General features: G+C 53.4%; 2 protein-coding genes across 2 annotated transcripts; one reads left to right on the forward strand and one right to left on the reverse strand.

Annotated features, from left to right (window-relative positions):
- Window positions 1-322: 322 nt before the first annotated feature.
- Window positions 323-19,955, reverse strand: LOC100687329 (sialic acid-binding Ig-like lectin 8). The gene is given in 15 exon segments (XM_038525539.1): window positions 323-380; window positions 575-658; window positions 976-1,072; window positions 1,706-1,856; window positions 1,859-1,953; window positions 3,192-3,315; window positions 3,415-3,498; window positions 4,118-4,204; window positions 5,833-5,910; window positions 5,912-6,048; window positions 6,051-6,113; window positions 6,319-6,367; window positions 6,370-6,687; window positions 19,630-19,813; window positions 19,912-19,955. Coding segments are annotated over 15 exon segments (1,653 nt in total).
- CTU1 (cytosolic thiouridylase subunit 1) lies at window positions 17,077-22,868 on the forward strand. Its single transcript, XM_038525540.1, has 2 exons — window positions 17,077-20,657; window positions 22,282-22,868. Exons 1-2 carry the CDS (start codon window positions 20,150-20,152, stop codon window positions 22,866-22,868), a joined length of 1,095 nt encoding a protein of 364 aa, XP_038381468.1. The 5' UTR covers window positions 17,077-20,149.
- Window positions 22,869-23,988: the final 1,120 nt, after the last annotated feature.

The raw sequence follows: 23,988 nt of genomic DNA on the forward strand, positions 1-23,988 counted from the left end.
AAATAAGGCCCATTGCCTGTGTCTGTAAATAAACTTTTATTGGAATACACCTGTGCTCATTCATTTACATATGGCCTATGGCTGCTTTTACTCAACAACAGCAGAGTTGGGTGCTTACAATAGACTGTAATACCTGCAAATATCCACCATCCACCAAAAATATCTATCTGGCCCTAGATATAAAAAGTCTCCAGTCTCCGGTCTAGACAATGAGGACAAACAGTTCAAATGCAAGAACTGTATAATGATGGTTTTTAGATAACTGTTTGGTGTAGGACAAGGGAGATGAGAAGCAAGAAGATGAGGGGGTCCAGGGAAAAGATTATGAAGACTTGGCAATGGTGGGGGTCATGATTGGGGGGAGGCTGACACTAGCTGTTCTTAAAAGGAAAAATAGACAAGACACGGTAAATTTGGAGCTGTAGGAGAAGAAAGGGAGGACAATGAGAAGGTGACTCCTCCATGCCTGGCCTTAAAGAAAGAAGAGGGGGTGGTTGTGCTGTAATAAAGATGGGGGATCCTTAGGGAGGAGCTTGATGGCAAGATGTCCAGGTCACTCACCTGAGAGACTGACCTCGTGACAGCATTTGCATCTTCCATACCCACATTCCTGGTGCTCACTGCTGGCCTTGTGGCTTTCTTCCTGCAGGATCTCACTCTGAGAGAAGAGAACAGGGAGCCTTTCAGTCTGGCCAGCTCAGGGGGCTGTGGGCAGACTGACTCCCTCCTCTGTTCTCTCTTAAGGGGCTAGAGGGTGATGGAGGTGCTAGGGTGGTGGTCCCATTCTGGAGACCCCAGTGTTATCCATCCTGGGCAATGGGGCCAGAATTCTGTGACAGACTCAGCCAGGTGCCATCAACTTCCTTCCTTCCCTTGCTTCGGGGTCTTGACCCACCCAAGTCCCTCCATTCTGTGTCCCCCTGCCCTTCCCACCCCAAGGCTATCCCTCCCTCCCTCCCCAGGGTCAATGCTCACGTGATGACAATGATGCAGAGAAACAAGAAGAGCAAAGCCATAGCAGCTGCTCCCCCAACTGCCCCCAGCACCCCTTCTGATAAAGGCCATGCGTTTCCTGCAGACAGACTGGATTATTGGTGATTCCTCTCCAAGAACTTGGTACCTTCTCCCACTCTCTGGAGGAGCCCAGATTCCTGTTTTGTAGCCCCCCTGCCAGACTCCAAACACAGATACCTGGGTCTGGGGGAGGGGATTAGGACTGAGTGAGGGAGGCATACAGAGGCTGGATTGCAGCCTATCTTTATTTAAAATGTGGATATTTTGTTCATGGTAATATTTATTTTGCATTCACTTTTATTTTTAAAAACACTGCGTTGCAGTATTACTTCTCATTACTGAGGTTTCTTGGCTTCCCCTTAAATTTTGTGCTCATGGTGAGTGCTTCACTTGTCTCACCCTCCTCTCTGCCCTACAAATCAAGGACCTGTGTCCCCAGACACGCCTGAGCAGACCCCAGCTCCTCTTTCAAGACCTATGTCCTTCCCCCAGCTTCCCCTCCCAGCCTTCACCCCACCCTACAGCCCTGGTCTGGCAGGAAGAAGACAGTGATGCTGTATGTGGCAGGGAAAATCCTGGCCTCACAGGGAAGCACAGACCAAAGTTGAGCTCCCCTGCAAGGCTCAGGGGCTGCTAAGGGTGCTGGGGGTGGTGCTGTCAATCTTCAGCCCCACCCTACAGGTGCACTCACTCAGGGAGGAATGCTGGGAGCCCACCATGGTCTGAGCTCGGCAGGTGAATTCACCCTCATCTTCTCGCACTTGAGGCAGCTCCAGCATCCCAGGGTTCAAGGGATTTGAGGAGCACAGGGTCAAGCTCCCTTAGGCCCAGCTCAGCCTGGCGTGGGGGGGGGGGGGTTGCTGTTGATGACACAGACTAGGCACAGGGACTGGTCCTCCAGGACAGAAAGAGATGAGCCGTTCTCCAGGGCTATGGATGCTAGAGAAAAGGAGACAGAGGGTCAGAGAGACAAAAGATAGAGAGAAAGCAGAAGGACTTGAAAACAGACCAGATGAGGGGACAGAGAAACAGAAGTAGGTTGAAGTGCAGGAAAAGGCACGCTTTCTCCCCTTGTTGGTGGGAATGCTCACTTGTCCACCCTCCATGTAGGACAACTGGCCACATACCTCAACTGAAAAGAACATAAAAGCTACATTTTGCTTTTAGGAATGTATCCCACAGGCATGCATACATCGTTGTGAAAAAAGACACAAGATTACTTATCACAGCATTTTGGCTAATAGAATAAAATGAATGCCATGATTTTCTTTTTTTTAAGATTTTATTTATTTATTCATTAGAGGCAGAGAGAGGCAGAGACACAAGCAGAGAGAGAAGCAGGCTCCTCTCAGGGAGCCTGATGCGGGACTCAATCCCGGAACCCCAGGATCACGCCCTGAGCCAAAGGCAGACACTCAACCTCCTGAGCCACCCAGGGGTCCCGCCATGATTTTCCATTAGGAGAAGATGCACACAGAAGCAGAATCCATCCGTGGGAAGGAACAGTGCACAGTCACAGAGAAGAAGGTGAACACTCTGTACTACTGATAGCATAGGACCCCTCTAGGCGAACACACTGAGGCTCAGAGCAGCCTATGGACATCACATCTCTGAAGTGTGCTATCCGTGCGCCCAGCAGGCCCAGAGGGACTCAGCCACCTGGTTCCAGGCTGCCCAGCAGCCAACAGAGAAGCCATCCTCCATTCACATCTCAGCCCCTGGTGAGAAGAGGAGGATCGTCCATGTCCCCAACCCCTGCTTGGCTGCAGCCCCCACAGGTGCCAAGAAGACCCTCACCACCAGCAGCAGCCAGCCACCCAATGGCCCCAAGTGGGGCAGCCAGCCCCTGAAGGAGCACAGGTTGTCAGGCATGGCATCCAAGACCACCACCACCGTCACCCCCAGGTGCGTTGCCCACAGCCCAACTTTACAGAGTTTAAAGAAGCCCATTATTCCGAAAGAGTTTGGGGGCAAAGTCCCCACAGTCATCTGCCAGCAGTATCTGAACTTGTTCATTGAGGAATGCCTCAAGTTCTGCTCTTCAAACCACGAAGCCATAGAGAAGGCACCGAACGAGGAGAAGGTGGCCTATGACCGCAGTCCCAGCAAGAACATCTACTTGAACGTCGCTGTGACCATCCTCAAGAAGCTGCGGGGCCTGGTCCCCAGCTCCGTGCCTGGTCTGGTGCTGGGAGGCAGGTTGGCCACCAAAGGCAGCTTCTGGCTCAGCCTCCGGAGCAGCCCCAGGGGCGGAGGCTGGGATCTGAAAGGGGCCGCCGTGTACGGCGCATCAGGGAGTACCTGCTAAGGGGGACCAGCTCAAGGAGAAGGAGAACGGATACCCCTTCCCGCCCCCAGCGGCAGGCGGCGGGGGGGGGGGGGGGGCGCCGTCATCTTCACCGCGGAGGAGAAGCCCAAGGACTCCTCCTGCAGGATCTGCTGCCGGTGTGGCAGGGAGTACCTCGTGTCTGCGTCGGGCTGGGGCTGCGGGGCCGCGGAGGAGGAGGAGGAGGAGGAGGAGGAGGAGGAGGAGGAGGAGGAGGAGAGCTACTACCACTGCGGCGCGGCTGGGAGACTCCGTCCACGCGCTGCTCGGCCGCCATCGGCTCCACGGGCTGCCGCCAAGCGACACGTGCAGGGTGCAGGACGGCGGGAAGGAAAACCCCGCAGGCTCTGTGAAGACTTTCGATAAAGAACCTTGCGGGGGGGGGGATCCCTGGGTGGCTCAGCGGTTTCGCGCCTGCCTTTGGCCCAGGGCTCGATCCTGGAGTCCCGGGATCGGGCTCCCGGCATGGAGCCTGCTTCTCCCCCTCTCCTCTGCCTGTGCTGCCTGTGTCTCTGCCTCTCTCTCTCTCTCTCTCTCTCTCTCTCTATGTCTATCATAAATTAAAAAAAATAAAAATAAAAATAAATAACCTTCGGAAGACGCCCACCCGGGGATTTACGCCCCTGACTGTGAAATGTCCTACACCACGTATGGCCTGGAGCTGACGTGTGTCACGGTGGTGGACACGGACATGCAGGTGGTTTAGGACACCTTCGTCAAGCCGGACAATGAGATGTGGACTACAACACCAGGTTTTCGGGGGTGACTGAGGCTGACCTCGCCCACACGAGCATCTCGCTCTGGGACGTCCAGGCTGTCCTGCTGCGCATGTTCAGCGCCGACATCGTCCTCACCGGACACAGCCTGGAGAGTGGCCCGCTGGCCTTGAAGGTCATCCACAGCACCGTGGTGGACACGTCCGTGCTCTGACTGCCTCAGATCATCCAGGACGACGTGGACGGGCACAGCTCCGGCGAGGTCCCCAGCGCCTCATGCGCCTGGTGATCTGGAAGATCCGAGAAGACGCCCAGACCAAGCGGCGACGGCTGCCGCCTGCCCGCCTCCCCCGCAGCCCCGGCCCGGCCTCTATCCCAGGCCTCTTCCAAAACAGTGCAGTAAATCTCGAGAGCTAGCCCTGTCCACGTCGCCGAGACACGGAAACAGAGAGAGTGGACGAGCCCGAGACCACCCGGAGGCCCGACACCCCCGCCCCTTGCGCCGCCCCGCCTCTCTGCCCCCCCACTTCTGTCCTCTGGAGACTGCTGCTGACGCCGATGAGGCCGGGCCAGACTCCACCCGGCGCCCAGTGGGCCCTGCTGAGTCCCCGGCAGCCAAGCCTCCCACTTCTGCCCCTTCTCCTGCCGGGCAGGCTTTTCCTGGGTGTGTGTGTGTGTGTGTGTGTGTGTATTGTTATTTTTATTATTTGTAATTTAAATCCGATGACTACTTGCTTTCCCCAGCTGGAGAAGCCCTGGTGCTGCCTTCCCTGTGGGGGGCGGGGCAGGGGGGAGGAGTTAGAGGATCGGTGCCGCCAGCTGGCACCTTGGCAGCCACCAGGACCGAGAGTCCAGCCAGGCCTGGGTCGGATGGGTGGGAACTGGCCTCCCCAAACCCGCCTGGACTCCGTGACCTCTGGGAACCAAGCCAGCCCCCCTACCCCCTACCCCCCAGGGCCTCGCCTTCGGGACCCCTCCAGGGCCCATCAGCCTCTGGACCCTGCCTTCCCGCCAGAGCCCCGCCCTCCCCCAGGGGCTGTCTGTAAAGGCCTGCAACCCCCCTAGGGCCGGGAGCCCGGAGCCCCCCAACCCGACAGGGACAGAATAAATGTTTGTATGGATTAAAAAAAAAAAAAGTGTCACTTCCCGGGAGGGGACTGGGTGTCTGAGGACAGACTCTGCTGTGCATTCTGAATGTTTGTCCATGTGAATATATTACCTGTTCAGAAGTACCTAAATAAGCAGTTGTTAGAGAAAATAAAAGACAGGGCAGGAGGAGTCATCAGGAGATACATGATAAGGGGCAGATCTGTGGGCTGCTGTTGCCCTGTTCTCCTTGTTCTCCTGATAACAGTGGGGAGGGCAGAAGTGGGGGAAGGGGAGGTTGAGAGGGACAAGGCCGTGGGGGCTGGGGAGGGGGAAGACCAATGGGTTTACCCACAGGGGGGACCCGGCCCTGCCCTCACTCCCCACACCCCAGGAGGAGGTTCCAAACTACCTATGCCATTTCCTTGGGAGACAGTTGCCATCAAACTCTGTGGAGAGTCTGGGACAGAAAGACATGGTAGATTCATGTAAATGGAGGGGGCTGGTGGACATTGGCCCTCTGTCCCCATGAGCTGCATAAATGGGGAAAAGGTGGAGACAGGTGTCCTCCTGATCCCTCTCAGCCCAGATTTTGGAACCAGTACCAGTGTCCCAGACCCTGACCCCCCACCCCACTGCCCTCAGGACCCAGTCAGGGACCTAGCAGGGGGGTCCTGGCCTGGCTCTTACAGACATGTTGAGATGGATGGTCCTCATCATAGTTACTCCAGCCCCAGGCAAGGTCACCTGACAGGTGAGAGGCATGCCATCCATGGCCCTGGGGCTGTGGGGTGAAGGTGAGCATTGAGGAGAGGAGGGTCCTGGGTCCTGGGGATGTGAGGGGCGGTGACATCCAGGAGAAGATGAGAGGCATGTCCTGTTCACAGGTCCAGGGCACAGAGCAGTCAGGTTCCTTGGATGGCCAGACTCTAGGTTCCCCGGGATAAGGATGTCAGGTGTGTGGGTCAGGGCTGTCACAGGGGAGAGGGGAAGACACAGGGATCAGGAGAAGGTTCAAGGTGTGGCCCTGAGAGAAGCCTCAGGCTTGGTTCAGCTCCTGCCTCTGAGCCCCAACATGGGTTACCTCCAGTGCCTCCTGGGAAGTGTGTCCCATCCTGGCTATGTCCCAAGACCCCTGTCCTTCCCCTATGGTCTTTCCTGGAGTCTGTCCCTTACCTGTCACACGCACAGAGAGCTGGTTAGATGTGTAACTCCATTTCATTTGTACTCTCCCCTCCCCCCCTGAAAAAAGTATCTTCCACTGTCCCCACTCCTGGAGTCTCTGATGTCCAGGGAGCAGCCATAGGTCCGGGTGTTCCCGAAGAGGTGGAATCGGCCCTGGGTCTCCTCCTGCACTTTAGGACCTGGGTTGTTTGTGGCCACTGGAGCATCCTGGAATACATTGACCCTTTCCCAGAACCAGTAACTGAGAGCTGGGGTAGAGTGAGACCAGTTGCCCCGGGGGTGCGAGAACCTGCAAGGCACATGCACACACAAGCCGTCCTGCACTGCCATCAAGCCCTTCACCTGCAGCCTGTAATCCCCCTAGAGCTCCCTTTTGGGCCTCCTCTGGCAGTCCGCCCCCTCCCTCCTCCAGAGCAGGGCCAGTAGCAGCAGGATCATGTCTGTCTGGGCTTGGCAGTGCCAGGGTCCCCAGGATGTCTGTTTCTTTTTTTTTTCTTTTTTTCTTTTTTTTTTATGATAGTCACACAGAGAGAGAGAGAGAGAGAGAGAGGCAGAGACACAGGCAGAGGGAGAAGCAGGCTCCATGCACCGGGAGCCCGACGTGGGATTCGATCCCGGGTCTCCAGGATCGCGCCCTGGGCTAAAGGCAGGTGCCAAACCGCTGCGCCACCCAGGGATCCCGGATGTCTGTTTCTTAAGGCTGGTCTCTCAGAAACTAAAAGTTGTAAGATTCAGAGGAAGCCCCGACAGGAAAATGAAGGTGATGTCAGACAGTGACCCTCCTCAGAGAAGGAACTTCAGATGCTGTCAGGGCCAGGACAGCCATTGGAAATAAGCCATCCACCACTACACATCCACTCCTGGGGACTCTGGGCCTAGAGGCCAGAGAAGGTGAGAGCCTCACTCAAATTCACACATTGCACAGGGCTCAAGCCCTATCTCCTGCTTCCCTGCTGATACCGTCCCCTTCTGGGCTTGTTTTCTGCAAAGTGAAAACAAGTCCCTTCTGGCTGGATCTCCTGAGTCACAGGCTGTGCACGTCTGTGGAAGTCAGTCCTGCCAAGGATGGAACACAGGGACATGGGAGATGGGGGAGATGGGGTTGGGGGTGTAGGAGACAAACTGTCCTCCCTCCCTTGGCATCAAGGTCTTGGGCATCCCCTCCCTGCTCATGAAGTCACACACTAGCCCTGGCCATTGCCCCGGGAGTCACTGTCCAGTGGGAAGACAGTAATTGTCCAGCACCTGGAGCTCCCTGTGACAGAGGACACACAGGCAGGGTGAGGTGCTGCTCTCTCCCCAGGCTGGAGGTCATGTCATAGGAAGCCTGGGCAGGGGGGACACTCGGGCAGTGAGGCAAAGACTCCAAGGATATTGAGGGGAGCCCCAGTCAAAGGAGAAAAGGGAACTTGAGGCTGTGATTGTACATGGGGTTGGTATGAGGAGAAGTGCAGAAGAGAAGGGGCAGATTTAGAAATGGATAAAAACTTCCCCTTCCCTCTTCCTCGCAGCTGTCTGGTACCAAGACGATTTCTTCACCATTGCTATCTCTGGGGACCATACTCCTCTTCAATGCTGCAGAGCATGCAGGGCCTGGCAATCTATGGGGCTTTGCCAGTGCAGGTTCTGCTCCCAGAAGTCATGTTTGCAGGAGACACGGACTGAGTAATACCAGCAAGGTGTCCTCCACCCTTCAGATGGTGTTGGTTTCGTGAGAGAAGAGACGTACACTGAATTCACAGAAAGTTTTAACTATGTGGCTGGAGGCTGGGAAAAGGTTCTGGGAACCCTGGTAGGTGGTACTCCCTTCCACTGATGTTGTTTCTCTTTTTTTTTTTTTTTTTTAAATTTATTTATGATAGTCACACACAGAGAGAGAGAGAGGCATGCTCCATGCACAGGGAGCCTAACGCGGGACTCGATCCCGGGTCTCCAGGATCGCGCCCTGGGCCAAAGGCAGGCGCCAAACCGCTGCACCACCCAGGGATCCCTGATGTTGTTTCTCTTGACACATTTTCTGGGGAGAATTATACACACAAAGAAGGGCGCCCACAAAAACAACTCAGTGATTCATCACTAGATAGAAATAGAGCACCCTGGACCTCCCCCTTGGTCCTCATCCCTATCACACACCTGCTCCCCCACAAAGGATCCTCGAGCATTACTTTAATGCAAATTGTTCTCTTGCTTTTCTTCACAGTTTTATCACCTGAGCACGATGTCTTCAATACTATGGCTTTGCACATGTTTTCTTAAGACTTTGTATGCGCAGAAAAAATTACTGTTTTCTTCCACTTAACTTCATGAATCTTCCTGTCCTATATTACCCCTTCCCAGAACCATTACACATAACCAGGGGTACAGTCAGCACTGGGGTCACTGAGAAGGAAAGGGGCAGGATTTGAGCATGCATTTATGCACTCCCACACCATCAATGATTCCTGCATTTGCAGCCCCACCCCCCTTCCCAGCCCCCTGTCTCAGACAACCCATTCTCTCCCAGCAGGGTCAATTGCAGCATCAGAGTTAGAAAGGCTGGGCCAGGCCCAGTGTGTTTCCATGGCCCCCAGTTTGCAAAGAAAAGCAAGAATGAGGAGATATAGGGAAGTCACAGAGAATCTAGCCGTGTGCAAAAAAGGAATTTACAAAAGAAAAAAAAAAGGAATTTACAACCCACACGCTGTCAGAGCTGGGAAGCCTTTTCGCCCCACTGGTCCAACTTTCAGAAGACACCAAGGTCCAGAGTGGGCAAATGAATTGCGCAAATCATAAGGATACTTTGTCTTAGGCACCACTGTCTACAGGAACCCCCTTCATCAATCTTTGTCAGCCCAGGATTCATTGAGCTGGGAGATGGGTAGCTTATGTTAATCTGACAGTGAAGAATTATCAGCTCTTCTCATGAGGTGAGAGAGGAAATTTCAACCATTCATTCAACAAGCATCTACATTGTGCCTTCAGGTTTCCAGTAAAGGAGTGAATATGAGAGACCTAGCCCTTTGAGGGGAGCATCATCTAGTTGGAAGACAGATTATCTGATGATTCCAATGCCATAGGGTAGATGGTTGGGATGGGAGAGGCACAGGCTGGGATGGGCGGGGTTCTTGCTCTTCTGGACTGCAAGGTGAATTCTGCAAGGTGAGTTTTCAGGAACAAGTAGACATGGTAGGGAGTTTCAGGCAATCTCAAGGGATGTGAATTCCACAGATGATCTTGGTACCCCAAGACTTTGTGGACTCTCCAGTATTGTGTTCTAAATCCCACTCAATCTTCCACTGTGTTGGAAATCCTCCTCCAGCTACCAAGCTTTGTGCTCTGTGACCAACATCACCTCTGCCCCAGCAGAGGTGAGGCCACCACCCACAGGGGGTGCTTTCTCTGTGCAGAACTTACCTATGGGTAGCTCTTAGAAAGCACGGTGGTGCTGTCTGTGGTGCTGATTCAGAGGGCAGTGCTGACTTCGGGCATGTCCACAGCTCTGTGGAGTGGCCAATCACACAGAACAGGGATGCTAGGTCTGGAGTCTGGACAGTCAGCATGTCAGATGTGCTGTGGAGGACTTGGGTCTACCTGGGAGGGGAATTTCAGGGGAAGGGAAGACCTGAGTCTCTCCTCCTTATCCTATCCACCCTCAGAAATGTCCTACAGACAATGCCAGGCTGTTGTCAGTGGTCCAAGATCAGGGGAAGTGAAGGTTCTGTGTTGCTCTTTTACATATCTCGTTCCATTTCATTTTCTGAACATCCTTAGCAGAAATGGGTAATCCCCAAGGGGAGGCAGTCAACACTGAAGACAGATGAATAGCTGTAGGAACTAGCTTCAAAGACAACCCCAAACAATACCACCCATCCTTTATACAAACATGGAGCTCCTTTCATTATGATATAAAGTTTATTATTATCTCCTCCTCTTTTTTATTTTTTAAAAATTATTTATTTATTTATTTATTCATTCATTCATTCATTCATTCATGAGAGACACACAGAGAGAGGCAGAAACACAGGCAGAGGGAGAAGCAGGCTCCCTACAGGAAGCCCGATTTGGGACTCAATCCTAGAACCCTGGGATCACACCCTGAGCCAAAGGCAGACACTCAACCACTGAGCCACCCAGGTATCCCTATCTCCTTTTGAATCAAGGTTTGTTCCACAAGTGCTCTGATCAACGGGATGTGGAGGACAAGGTGTTCTGAGACCTCATATATTAAGAAGGCCTGGTAGTTTCCTGCCTTGCAGATTCCTGGGCATTTATGTAAGCAATTCAGAGACTCTGGTGAAGACAGAGGCTGCATAGAGGAATCTGAGGGTCAGACACCCAGCCCCAGTTCCAGCCACCATCTCAACACAACTCCCTGAAAGAGCCCAAAGCAAGCTAAGAGTGCAACTGCCTAGCTGGACTCTGGCCAGTTTACATCACCAGCACTGTGAGAAAGAATAAAATGATTGTTCAGGCTACCAGGTTGTAGGGTGGCATGATGTGCAGCAATAAATAACCAAAATAGTAGCCCATGCAAGTCACAGCTAATAGGGAAAAAGTAACAGGAGGTTACTGCCAGGAGGTTTACTGGCCAGATGAATTTTTCCACATACTATATTTCAAGGACTAAAATGGTGATCTGAGGCCTTCATTTGATCTGAGAACTACATTTCCAAGAATCTCCTTCCTCATTTGATTCCAGGTTAAAGCTGACCACAAGAGAAGGCAGAAGGGGAAGCAGCAGCCATGAGGCTCCAAAGGTCAGTGGAGAGGCAGTTATTACTGCAGCTCCCACACCCTGTGGCTGCTCTGGCGACTCACCTTGTCAGCGTGACATAACAGCTGCTCAGTTGCTGGGAGGCAAGGAGGGTGTTGGGGAAACCTGGCTGAATTTCTGGGGGCAAGGACTATCGACCCTTGGTACAAGGATGGGTGACTCAAGTAGATGCAGGTGGCCCAGAGTAAAGTTTACAGTGATATGCAAAGGATCCAGGAAAACAGTGTCTCCTACTAAGACATTGTCTCAGGATCTCTTTAACTTGAGAACAAGGGCCATTTGCCTATTCACAGGGCCCCATTGTCTTGCCTGAGCAAAGGACAGGATATGGCCAATCATTTCAATACTCAGAACAACCAGTGTCCAGCTGTATGTGTGTGTGTGTGTGTGTGTGTGTGTGTGTGTGTGTGCGTGCTGAAAGTTGGTTTCCTAGACCAGTGTGATGATTAATTTTATGTGAGAACTTGACTGGGCCATGAGATGCCCAGATTAAATATTATTTCTGGGTATGTCTGTGAGGGTGTTTCCACATGAGATTAGCATTTGAATCAGTGGATTCAGTAAAGTAGATAACCCTCCCCAAAGCCAGTGGGCATCATCCAATCTGTTGAAGGCCTGAAAAGAAAAAGCAGAGGAAGAGCAGACTCATTCCTTTCCTGCCTGCCTGTGAGTTGCAAAATTGGTCTTCTCCTGCCCTTGGACTGGGACTTGCAGCATCAGCAACCCTGGTTCTCAGGCCTTAGGACTAGACTGGAATTACACCCCTGGCTTTTCACCCCTGGTCTTCAAGTTTCAGGTGGCAGACTGTGGGACCTCTTGGCCTCCCTAATTAAGTTAGTTCTTCATAGCAAATCTCTGGTGCTTTTTCTCTGGAGAACCCTGCCTAATACACTCAAAAGGGGGACAGGTAGACTAAGCCAGGTCTCATGGACCATATTTCCTACTTTCTCACTATTTTCATGAGAAATAGAAGGCACTGATGGGCTTAAAGCTAGAGTTGGAGAGTGAAATGGTCAGATTTGTGTTTTCAGGTGTTCTCTCTGGTTGCCCTAGGGAGGTTGGGTTGGAAGGGCAGCTGGAGTGAAGCTCACAGTCTGGGGCCACTGATAATCTAGTACTGCTGTTAATAAGGATTCTTGTCACAAAACACAGCACGGCCTTCATTCAACCTCATCGTTACCTTTGAGAATGCTGGGCTTTACTCTGCCTACAGTAGGTAATAAATGCTTGTGGAATGCAGACCATTAAAAGTACAAATTTAGGGGGGGAAGTGACAAATCTGGTATATAATAGGAACCAAATTTTGAGTTAAAAACTGTATAGTGAAAAAAAAACTGTATAGTGTTAACAAGGTAACTCTTGAGTGGTGGGAAGACAAGGCTCCAAAGGCTAGTCCCTCTGCTCGAACAGGGATGGGGGAGGAGGTGTGTAGATGGGGAGCGGCCCAGATAGAACATGAAGGAGCAATCACAGGATGTGTAGGCCAAGTGTTTCCAGGAAGAAACTGACCATGACATCCACATATCTGTCCCCCTGGGATCCAGGTCCATGCTTTAGTCCTGTCTTGAGAAGAAGGGAGGCTCAGTCAGGCCTCTCTGCCCCGGTCTCTGAGGGCCTTCACATCTGCAGAACTGACACGGGTTTCAGATCAGAGAGCCGCCACTTTAATTCCAACTCTAGGCAGGAGGGGACAGCTCAGCCCCACCTGGAATCCAGGGGCCCATCACCAGACTTTCCTGGAGAGGGACAGGCCCATGCCCCTGGTGTAGTAGATCCAGGTGAGGCCATAACCGAGGAAGAAGCCAGTTCCCATGAGAGCCCTTCTGATCAGAGTGAGGATCGGGGGCCAGGAGCTCTCCTGTTTCTCACACAGTTGCAGGAAGAGGGGTTTCTTGCAGAAGAGGGTACAGAGGATGAAGTTCTGGCCCCAGCCCCAGGCCCTTCCACATCCCAAACACCTAACCAGGCTGTCCACCCCTAGAACCTGTATTACAACTTACTCTGCAAGAAAGGCTAGAGAAAATGTGCTGGGAGCCCAGCAGGTGCTGAGCCTGGCAGGTGAATTCCCCTTCATCTTCAACCCCTACATGGGGCAGCTCCAGGACCCCTGGTGCTGAGGACTGAGAGGGGCTCAGGGTTTTTCCCTCCAGGGACCAGCTCAGCATGGGAGGGGGTTGCTATGGGTCACACAGACCAGGATCCATTGAAGGACAGACAGGGATGGGGGAGGTGAGAAGTGTGTCTCTCCTACCTCCCACTTAGACACAGAAGATGCATGACTATTTTTTTAAAAGATTTTATTTATTTATTCATGAGAGAGAGAGAGAGAGGCAGAGACACAGGCAGAGGGAGAAGCACGCTCCATGGGGGGAGCCCGATGTGGGACTCTATCCAGGGTCTCCAGGATCACGCCCTGGGCTGGAGGCAGCGCTAAACCGCTGAGCCACTGGGCTGCCCTCTTTTTCTTTTTTTAAAAAAGATTTTATTTATTTATTCATGAGAGACACAGAGAGGCAGAGACACAGGCAGAGGGAGAAGCAGGCTCCCCGCAGTGAGCCTGATGCGGGACTCGATCCCAGGACCCCAGGGTCATGCCCTGAGCCCAAGGCAGCCCTGGGCTGCCCGGCTATTTGAACCATGCTCATATATACACAAATCCAGGAATGCAGAGTGGTTGAAAGACCCTGGAGGGAAGGAGGTCCAGCTGAGCCTGGAAGGAGGAGGAGAACTGGTCATACTAACATGTGGAGGAAGGCTCCTCAGTTGGAAGAGTGATGAGTAAAGGCACTGAGGCTTGTAGATGAAAGGAATGGCAAATGTCTCTGGGGTGTACATCTGATGAGCTGAGGAACTTGCCCTGAAGTCCAGGAGAGGCACTTGAGGGCTCTGAGCAGGGAAGGGGTGGGGTGGGCTCTTGGGGCAGGGAAACCTTTCTGGGACTGTGCTGAGTGGGACACAGACTTGAGGGGAGTCACTGGAGACCAGGAGGCTGGGGAGGAGGAAGGAGCAACAGTCAAGGCCATACGGGTGAAAGGTAAGGAATGGGACAGAGGGGACGAGGAAAGGAGAGATTTGGGATGTTTTCAGGTGGTGAAGCTTACAAGACTCACTGACCAGTGGGGTTGGGGAGCAGGGGAAGAAAAGAAGGTATGTGGAGTAAGTCAAGGAGTCCTGACCAGGTAACTGGGAGGATGGAGATCCAATTTCTGCACCTCAAAGTCATATTCTAGACCCTGCACCAAAGCACCTGGGGAGAGAGAAACTCAGGCTCCCCCCCGCCCCCACTCCCTGCCTTAGAGTCCTCTGGCTCCTGGTCCACTCGCCTTCCTACAGCATGGACTATAGCAGCAATACCAGCAGTAGAAACATCTCTTGAACCATAAATGCCACTGTCCTAGGACAGTCTGGTCACCAGGGTCTCTCACTACAGCAAGAATGATTAAAATGAAAAATTTTTTTAAATTTGTATTTATTTATGATAGTCACACAGAGAGAGAGAGGCAGAGGCACAGGCAGAGGGAGAAGCAGGCTCCATGCACCGGGATCCCGATGTGGGATTCGATCCAGGATCGCGCCCTGTGCCAAAGGCAGGCGCTAAACCGCTGCGCCACCCAGGGATCCCTAAAATGAAATTTTTAAAAAAGTAAACCACAAAAGGAAGCCAGTGGGTAGGTATGAAAAGGATAGTAATTGTCTTCGTTAGTGAAACTTCAGACGCACAGTCGCCAGAGATGGAGAGCTTCTTGGAGATCAGCCCATACCACTTCCCTACTCTGCAGGAGAATGCCAAAGACTTCCAAAAGTCACACTAGCTGATGTGCCCTTCATATTGAAAAGATTTGTGAAAAATTGTCATTACTTCTTCCTTGCACATTCAGAACTTTTTTTCCCCCTGGAAAAGATGTTCCCAACTGAATCAATTACTTAATGAATACATGGCTATTTGGGGTTTTCATTTCTTCTTGAGACTGGCTCAGTAAATTATGTTTTTTTTTTAAGATTTATTTATTTTTAGGGATGCCTGAGTGGCTCAGTGGTTGAGTATCTACCTGCAGCTCAGGCCATGATCCCTGGGTCCTGGGATCGAGTCCCACATCAGGCTCCCCACGGGGAGACTGCTTCTTTATCTGCCTATGTCTCTGCCTGTCTCTCATGAATAAATCAATAAAAATCTTTTTAAAAACTTTTATTTTTAAAAAGAGGGAAAGAGGGGAGAGGGACAGAGGGAGAGAATCTTTCAAGAAGACTCCCCACTGAGCACAGAGGCCAATGCAGGGCTTGACCCCATGACCCAGGAGATCATGACCTGAGCTGAAACCAAGAGTAGGATGCTTACCTACTGAACCATCCAGGCACCGCTCCCCTTATGTTGTTCTTAAATAAAAACATTGAAGCAAAACAAACATAGAGAAAACAGTTCAGATTATAAAGATAAATTTGATTAATTTTCATATGATGATGACATTCCTGGAATAACCACCTAGATCAAGAAGTCCCACCAGCACCCATTCTTAGTTACTCCCCTCCCGAAAAATAACCACTGTAATGCCTTCTATCATCACTGATTAGTTTTCTGTTTTGAATTTTATGTAGTTGGGAACTTCCAGTGTCTGGCTTCTTTTTCATTTCATTTCATTTCATTTCATTTCATTTCATTTCATTTCATTTCATTTCATATTTCACTTCATTTATTAATGAGAGACACACAGAGAGAGGCAAAGACACAGGCAGAGGGAGAAGCAGGCTCCCTACAGTGAGCCTAATGCGGGACTCTATCCCAGGACCTCAGGATCATGACCTGAGCCAAAGGCAGATGCTCAACCACTGAGCCACCAGGTGCCCACAGTGTCTGGCTTCTTGTGCTTAACATTTTATTGTGAGAGGAACCCACACATATAACAGAAATTCATTTATCCCTACTGCTGATAGAATTTCATTGTGTGCATATGCCATATACTACACAAACCTCCTACGTTAGAGGGATACCTGGGTTATTTCTAGTCTGGAAATATTCGGAAGAGTGCTGCTACAAACATGTCTTTGATATGAATATATACTTTTGTTGGGTATATTTTTTAGAGTGGAATTTCTCAGTAATAGTCTAGAGGGTCTGCGTCTCCATGACACTGGCCATAGGGACTCCTGGGTTTTCTGGGGTCTAAGCCTTTGGATCCCTCAGTCTCGGAAGTCAGGGTCTCTAGGGTCTCCTGGTCCTGTCAAGTCATTTCTCACCTGCTCTCCACCCTCCAGCTCCACCCCCTCGTGAAGGGAAGTGTGTACTACCCGGTTCACTGACTGGAACCTGCGCAGTGGATCTCAATCTCACCCACTACCCAGAACCAGGAGCACGTCCAGAGTCACCCCAACTCCCAACACCAAGTCACTAACAGCTGAGCCATGCGCAGAGATCTCGCCTGACACCCAGTGCTCCCTCTCCCCATTCGACACGCTCATGCGCACCATAACCACCTGCACAGGGCACCCACAGATCCACCCGAGCCCCGACGCTCGGACTCTGCCCTGCGCATGCGCAACCTCTTCCTTTCACACTCGCCAACAGCACTGCACTGCCACCTTCCATTCCCACCTGCGACGACACCTCCGAGGGTAGAAATCAATGCCCTACAATAGCTTTTAAGGCCTATAATAATCCCACAAAAGCAAATGATCAAATACGGTTGCTTCGTCTTTTGAGTGTCTTGCACGGTGACGGTGACAGCGTACGGCCACAGCAAAGACACACCCACCCACCCAGCAACCACCTCACAGTTCTGACCCGGCCTAATGCTTTGCGCAGGCGCCGAAAGGAAACAGGGCAGTACACATTAGCAAGCCGAGGAAGGAGCTGCAAGGGTTGCTGGGAGTTGTAGTCCCAGCAGGCCCAGCAGCCTCATTTGCTTCGGAGTTGCCGCATGGGGCTCTGGGAGTAGTAGGCAAGACAGCCTCCAAAGCCTTCTGGGAGTCGTAGTCTCTGGAGCCACTTCCGTGCCAGACTTCCGCGTGTGGGGCCGTTTGGACGTCCTAGTACCGCGTTCTGTCCAGGTAAGTACTAACTCCTGCGGCGAATGGGCCGTAGGCCACCGCTCTTTATTGCGGTGCCATGTGAGGTTGACAGACTCGGGGAGTGGTGACACTAGCCCCCGTGATTCTCTAACGCCTGTGTCCCAGAGGCCTTCTGGCCAGGATCCCTCCTTTGGACGCTGCGGTACATCCTGTCTCTTGCCCACCCCCCACCCCCCCAGGCGGGGATTCCACCATCTCCCTGCCCACCCCGACGCCATCGGGTACATCCAGGAGGCCTCTAGTGTGTCCTCAAAGCTCTGTTCTGATAGAAGGAGGCAGACCCAGTCCCTGCCTTTAGTACCCCGAAGGGGACAGGTCTGCCACTATGATGGATAGAGTTGTGGTCAGGCTGGGATGGAAGCCGACTAGGGGCTCTGTGAGCCTGGAGGGGACTCCCCACCCAGGCTGGGTCCTTAAAATCTTGGACAGGAAGATGCTTTAGCAGACATTTCAAACCTGGTATGTCCAAATGGAATTCCTGGTGCCTTCCTGACGAAATGGCCCATCATCCTCCTGGGGGCTCTAGCCAAAACCTCCAAGTCAGTCTCCATTCATCTTTTCTCATCAGCTGAGTCTTCATCACAATCCAAGTCTTGTGCAAATCCTGTGGGCTCTACCTTCAAAACAGATCCAGAGTCCCACCCTTCCTTCCCACCTCCACTGCTACCACCCCCACTCAGGCCACTTGCAACTCTCACTGGCTGTTGCCATAGTCACCTCCCTGCCTCTGCTCCTGCCCTCTAAAGTATGTTCCTCTCACAGCAGTCAATGAGATCCTTTAAAAACATAAGTCAGATTGTATCTCTTTCCTGCTCAAAACCCTTCTGTGGCTCCTATCTCTCTCTGAATAAAATTCAAACTTCATATCATGGCCTATGAATCTCTTGACAACCTGCACAGACTCAACACCTGCCAGGGTCTTCCAGCCTTCAGGAGGCAGACCCCCAGAACTGGGTGACTGTAGATTTAGGGCAAGAGGAGGGATGAGTCCAAGGTGATTTTATGTCCTGTCCTGTCCTGTGAAGGAGTTGGTAGAAGTTGGGTGGTAGCAGCCAGGAGATAGGAAACAGCTGGGAAAGAACAGATTTCTGCTTGGGAGGAATGGGAAGCTGGCCCTTGTGGGCACTGGGGATCTGAGAAAAGGCCTAGCCAGGATTCTCAGTGGGGCATTTGGAGGACCAGCCAGATGGACATTACAATTCAGAGTCACCCACAAGGAGAATGGGCCGGGCAGGACCCAAGGACAATGAAGAGGATGCTCCAGAAGAGACTGGAGACTCCGCAGGATATAAACCACAACAGAGGGAGGGTTGAATCAGTAGTCAAAAGAGAAAACATTTCAAGGGACACCTGTGACAGATGCCCCTGCTAGTCACGGCTGATGGCTCCTAAGGACTACTTGCTGGCCCAGTGACAGGGAAGAGTACTCTGAGCGGAGGGAAGAGTACTCTGAGCGGAGGGAAGAGCCCGTGCAAACACCTTGCAGTAGGTATGTCCTGGAGCATTTGAGAGTAGAGTGCAGCATGAGTGAGGATAGGGAGAGGTGAGGTCAGGGAAAAAGGGAACCAGATCACAGACAGCCACACACATAGGCCACTGGCTTTTCCTAAAGTGAGAAGAGATGGTGGCTCAGATGAGGGTGGCAGCTCTGCAGATGGTGAGATGTGTTGGTTTCTGGGTCTGCAAAGAAGCTGCAGTCAGACAGGGTTTGCTGTATGGCATTTGGGGTTTGAGGTCAGAGGATGCCTCAGTGAGACATGTGGATAAATGGTTGGGACTTGACATTGCAATTTGGAGTCACCCACAGGGAGAGTGAGAAGAGTGATGGAAGAAGAACAGGCCAGGGTCCTGGGTCCCAAGGCTTCTGGCCTGAGCAGTTGAGAGGATGGAGCTGCTCTTGATTGCAAAAGCAGCAGGTGTGGGAAGAAGAATCAGGAATCCAGATTTTGAGATGCCTTTTAGAGATCTGAATGGCACTGGCCCTGCGTCTGGAAGTCACAGACAGTGAATAAAGTCACATAAGGTGATTCCACATATTGTGACAAATCCTAGAAGCAGGGTGACCTGCTCAGACATCCCTGCACTAGGCCAGGCTGGAGGCAGTAGTGGCTTGGGGCGGGGGTACTGAGCCTGATGGATTTTTATGGGTTTACCAGGCATGTGAAACCAAGGAACATGTGGGTGGAGGATTGGAGTTTGGCTGGGGAGGAACGATGTAGGAAGAGAGGGACAGAAAGGGGTCAAAGATGGGCTGATCCATGTTTTGACAAGTCCCCAGAAGCTTGTGGGAGATTCTGCTACCAGAGCAGAGTTGAGTCCAATCCTAGAGGCGCATCCACACCACCTCCGGAACAGAAGCAGCCCCAGTTGGTGTCCTTGGAGATGTGATCCATGCTGCCTCTGTGTCTCCCCGGAGGAGGTGACTACCCTGTTCTGCAGAGAATGCAATGGACTCACACCTGGAGATAGTATCCCATCCCTCTCACCCCAAAGTGAAATCCAGTTGATCTTTCCTGTTTCTCCGCCTTCCCCTGGCAGAGCTGCAGCCCCTCTAGGCCTCCTCTGTCCTTAGGGTTGCTGACTCCTTCCAGGCTCTCTAAACAGCCCTGGAAGTCCAGATCAAAGGTCTCCACCGTGTCCCTCTGATTCCGGCTCTCAAAGAGGGCCTCCCTGGAAACTGTGAAACGGTGTCTTAATATGCAACTGCTATACCCCCAGAGGACACAACTTAATTCTGAGTGTATCATGGTTGTCTCTCCCCCGGATACCAAGTCTTAGACTCCTTCTGTACTTGATGCACAATGGGATGCATTGTGCGAAGCCTCCTTAAGCCAGAACGTCCAGAAAAAGCCTCTTCTACCTTCACATGCCTGGCCCTGGGCAGGGCAGCTAGCTGGCAGCCTCCTCAGAGGCGACGACCCCGCAAATCGGAATCCGCATGTAACCTGCCTCTCGCTCTCCCTGTCCAGGAGAAGCCAACTCCTTCCCGCCCGCCCGGAGCCCGCGATGCCCGCCCCGCAGTGCTCCTCTTGCCACGCGGCGCGCGCCGCCCTCCGCCGCCCGCGCTCCGGCCAAGCGCTGTGCGGCGCCTGCTTCTGCACCGCCTTCGAGGCCGAGGTGCTGCACACGGTGCAGGCGGGCCGCCTGCTGCCACCCGGCGCCGTAGTGGCCGTGGGCGCCTCCGGCGGCAAGGACTCCACGGTGCTGGCGCACGTGCTGCGCGAACTGGCGCCGCGCCTGGGCGTCTCGCTGCGCCTGGTGGCCGTGGACGAGGGCATCGGCGGCTACCGCGACGCGGCGCTGGCGGCCGTGCGGCGCCAGGCGGCGCTCTGGGACCTCCCGCTCACCGTCGTGGCCTACGCGGACCTCTTCGGGGGCTGGACGATGGACGCGGTGGCCCGCAGCACCGCCGGCTCCGGCCGCAGCCGCGCCTGCTGCACCTTTTGCGGGGTGCTGCGGCGCCGTGCGCTGGAGGAAGGGGCGCGCCTCGTGGGAGCCACGCACATCGTGACAGGTGAGCACGGGCCCTGCGGCCGAGGGTCTAGCCCTTAGGTGGTGAAGGAGCCGCTGTTGGGTGTGCCCTGGGGGGAGGAGCTGCACATGGAGAAGGGGACGTGCGTGCCTGGCATGGGTGCAGCCAGCTTCTGAGTCACTGTAATCAATGGCATTGGCAGCTACGGGGTGGAGGGGTAGTCTCCAGGGGCTTGGTTCCCTACATTAAAAAAAGGACATTCTTTGTGTCCCTGTTCACAAAAGGAGGGGAGTGAAGTGGTCCCATCCATCAGAAGCCAACTGTAGTCTAGAATGCACCTGTCTTTGAATTCCTTTTCTCTGTCGGTCTCTCTTCTGTGATGACCCTTATTCTCTCCTGGTCATCACTTCAACACATAATTCTTGACCACTTACTGTGTACCAGATACAAGCTATATAGCCCAGAGCAATGCCTAACCTCAGTTTCTTCTTGTATAAAATGGGGTTGTTAATAATATTGAGGTCCTAGGGTTGTTGGGAATTAGATAGGTTATGTGTGCAGCACTTGGACCAGAGACTGGAAACCAGTAGGTATTGCAGAAATGTTTGCCATTGTGATGATGCACCAGACGGTATCTCTTCCTGCTCTTCTCTCACACGTATAATTAGAACCTGAGAAGTACTACTAAGGAAAATCACATAGACTTTGGTGGCTTATAATAGGTGTATCCAGGAAGGGAGAAGAGTAGGGGTTAGGAAGCATTTCCAGAGTGAGCCAAGACCTGTAGGCCACCCTGTAACCAGTGAAGGGCAGACAGAGGGTCAAATTCTGAGCAGAGGAAACAGCTTATGCAAAGGCCCTGAGGAGAGTTATGGCCAATTAGAGAAACCCTAAAACCAGTGTTCTACTGTCTGGACTATCCAATATAAAATAACAAGATACAGAATAAGTAGAGATTTAGCTTGTTTTATGGTGATTGTTGTATAAATATTCCCTAACTTTCTCCCTGGTCTTTCTGAATGTGGTGATGTGCATTCCCAGAGGCATTGGGCAAGGGCTCACTTGAGAGTCTCCATTAACTATTAAATGCGACTTTGGGGCAGCTTGGGTGGCTCAGTGGTTTAGCACTGCCTTCAGCCCAGGGCCTGATCCTGGAGACCCGTGATCGAGTCCCACGTCGGGCTGCCAGCATGGAGCCTGCTTCTCCCTCTGCCTGTGTCTCTGCTTCTTTCTCTCTCTCTCTCTCTCTCTCTCTCTCTGTGTGTCTCTCATAAATAAATAAATAAAATCTTTTAAAAAAATAAAAAATAAATAAATGCTGCTTTGGCTCCTGTGCAGTGTGAAGCACACTTCTGAGACTGAAATGTTTGTAGCCTAAAGCACTTTTACTACCTTCCTGAAAAGGCAACTAGCACAGGGCGGGCGGGGATGGTGATAAGTGGGTGCCAGATGAGGGCACCCCGAATTGCTCCCCGGGAACCTGTGTGTGTTCCCCTCTTCTTTCTCACTGTGACCACCGTCAGCCTCCACCTGGCTGTCCCGGGGCGCCCAGGGGTCTCCATGGCCCCTGCGGCCCTCCCTGCTGGTCTCCGGGCCCCTCCCCGTCTCCCCGCCCGGCTGCCCTGCGGTGCGCCCCCACCTCACCGGCTCCCCCTCTCTCCCCCAGGCCACAACGCCGACGACATGGCAGAGACGGTGCTCATGAACTTCCTGCGGGGCGACGCGGGGCGGCTGGCCCGGGGCGGGGGCCTGGGCTCGCGGGGCGAGGGGGGCGCGTTGCCGCGCTGCCGCCCGCTGCAGCTGGCCTCGCAGAAGGAGGTGGTGCTGTACGCGCACTTCCGTCGCCTCGACTACTTCTCCGAGGAGTGCGTCTACGCGCCCGAGGCCTTCCGCGGCCACGCGCGCCACCTGCTCAAGCTCCTGGAGGCGGCGCGGCCGTCGGCGGCGCTGGACCTGGTGCACTCGGCCGAGCGCCTGGCCCTGGCCCCGGCCGCGCGGCCCCCGCCCCCCGGCGCCTGCTCCCGCTGCGGGGCGCTGGCCAGCCGCGCGCTCTGCCAGGCCTGCGCCCTCCTGGACGGCCTGCAGCGCGGCCGGCCCCGGCTGGCCATCGGCAAGGGGCGCGACGAGGAGGGGCCGCCCCCGCCTCCCAGAGACCCGCGCTCGGCGCCGGGCCCCGCCGCCGCCGCCGCCGCCGCCGCCGCCGGGGAGTGCGGGGCGGCCTGTGAGGGGCGCTGCGCCCAGGCCTCGGTGTGACTGCGGGAGGCCGCTGACCCCGCTGACCCCGCAGGAGCTGAGGCCGGGACCCCTGGGTCGGAAGGAGGAGGGAGCAGGGGGCTGGGAGCCAGGACTCCTGGGTGCGAGGGAGGAGGGGCTGGGGCAGGGACCCCTGGGTGTGAGGGAGGAGGGAGGAGGAGGCAGGGACCCCTAGATCTGAGGGAGGAGGGGCTGGGGGCCTGGACTCCAGGGTGTGAGGGAGGAGGGGCTGGGGGCCTGGACTCCTGGGTCTGAGGGAGGTGGGGCTGGTGGCTGGGACCCCTAGATCTGAGGGAGGAGGGGGCTGGAGGCCTGGACTCCTAGGTCTGAGGGAGGAGGGGCTGGGGCAGGGACCCCTGGGTGTGAGGGAGGAGGGAGTAGGAGGTAGGGACCCCTAGATCTGAGGGAGGAGGGGCTGGGGGCCTGGATTCCTAGGTCTGAGGGAGGAGGGGCTGGGGGCCTGGACTGGTGTCAGGGAGGAGAGAACTGAACAACCTTCCATTCCAGAGCCAGTAGAAATTAGAGGGCTGCTTGCCTAGTACTCTGCCAGGTTCTGGGCATGCTCGGGAGAGTCCTAACCCTCCTTTAGGACCCACTATGTGTCATGTTTGCCAGGAGTGGGTAAAGCAAAACCGCTTCCCTTGATGGGCTCTCTCATTTACAGTAATCAGGATGCTTATCTTTGAGTGCTGTGCATACTGTGGATGCTGCCCCGGCTGACTTCATCCGCACCACAATCTCACTGGCTGTCACTTGAGGCCAGGTAATTGGCCTGAAGTCACCTAGCTGGAGTTTGTCCCTCCACACTGGGAGGTGGGTGGGTGGTTGGTTAGATTTTGGCTGTGGTTCAGCACTAGCCTATAGAAACATAAAGTGAGTCAAATGTGTAATTTTAAGTTTTCTAAAGCCATATTTTTTAAAGGAGGGGGGAACAGGTAAACTTTTAATAATGTATTTTACTTGACCCAAATAAATATATCTGAACTAAAGATCCAAGATATTACAATATTAATATGTCATTATTTTAAAACTATGAGATATTTTGGTCTATTTTTCTGTTCTAAGCCTTTGAAATTCAGTGTGTATGTTATACTTATACCCCATCTCCATCCATTCCATT

Source organism: Canis lupus, chromosome 1 (genome assembly GCF_011100685.1).
Source record: "Canis lupus familiaris isolate Mischka breed German Shepherd chromosome 1, alternate assembly UU_Cfam_GSD_1.0, whole genome shotgun sequence".
NCBI lineage: Eukaryota > Metazoa > Chordata > Mammalia > Carnivora > Canidae > Canis > Canis lupus.

Excerpts from the sequence above, each read along its gene's own strand:
- CTU1 (XM_038525540.1), top strand. The coding sequence starts at position 20,150 with ATGCCCGCCCCGCAGTGCTCCTCTTGCCACGCGGCGCGCGCCGCCCTC. Across the intron at positions 20,658-22,281 it reads AGCCACGCACATCGTGACAG|GCCACAACGCCGACGACATG; the intron begins GTGAGCACGGGC and ends TCTCTCCCCCAG.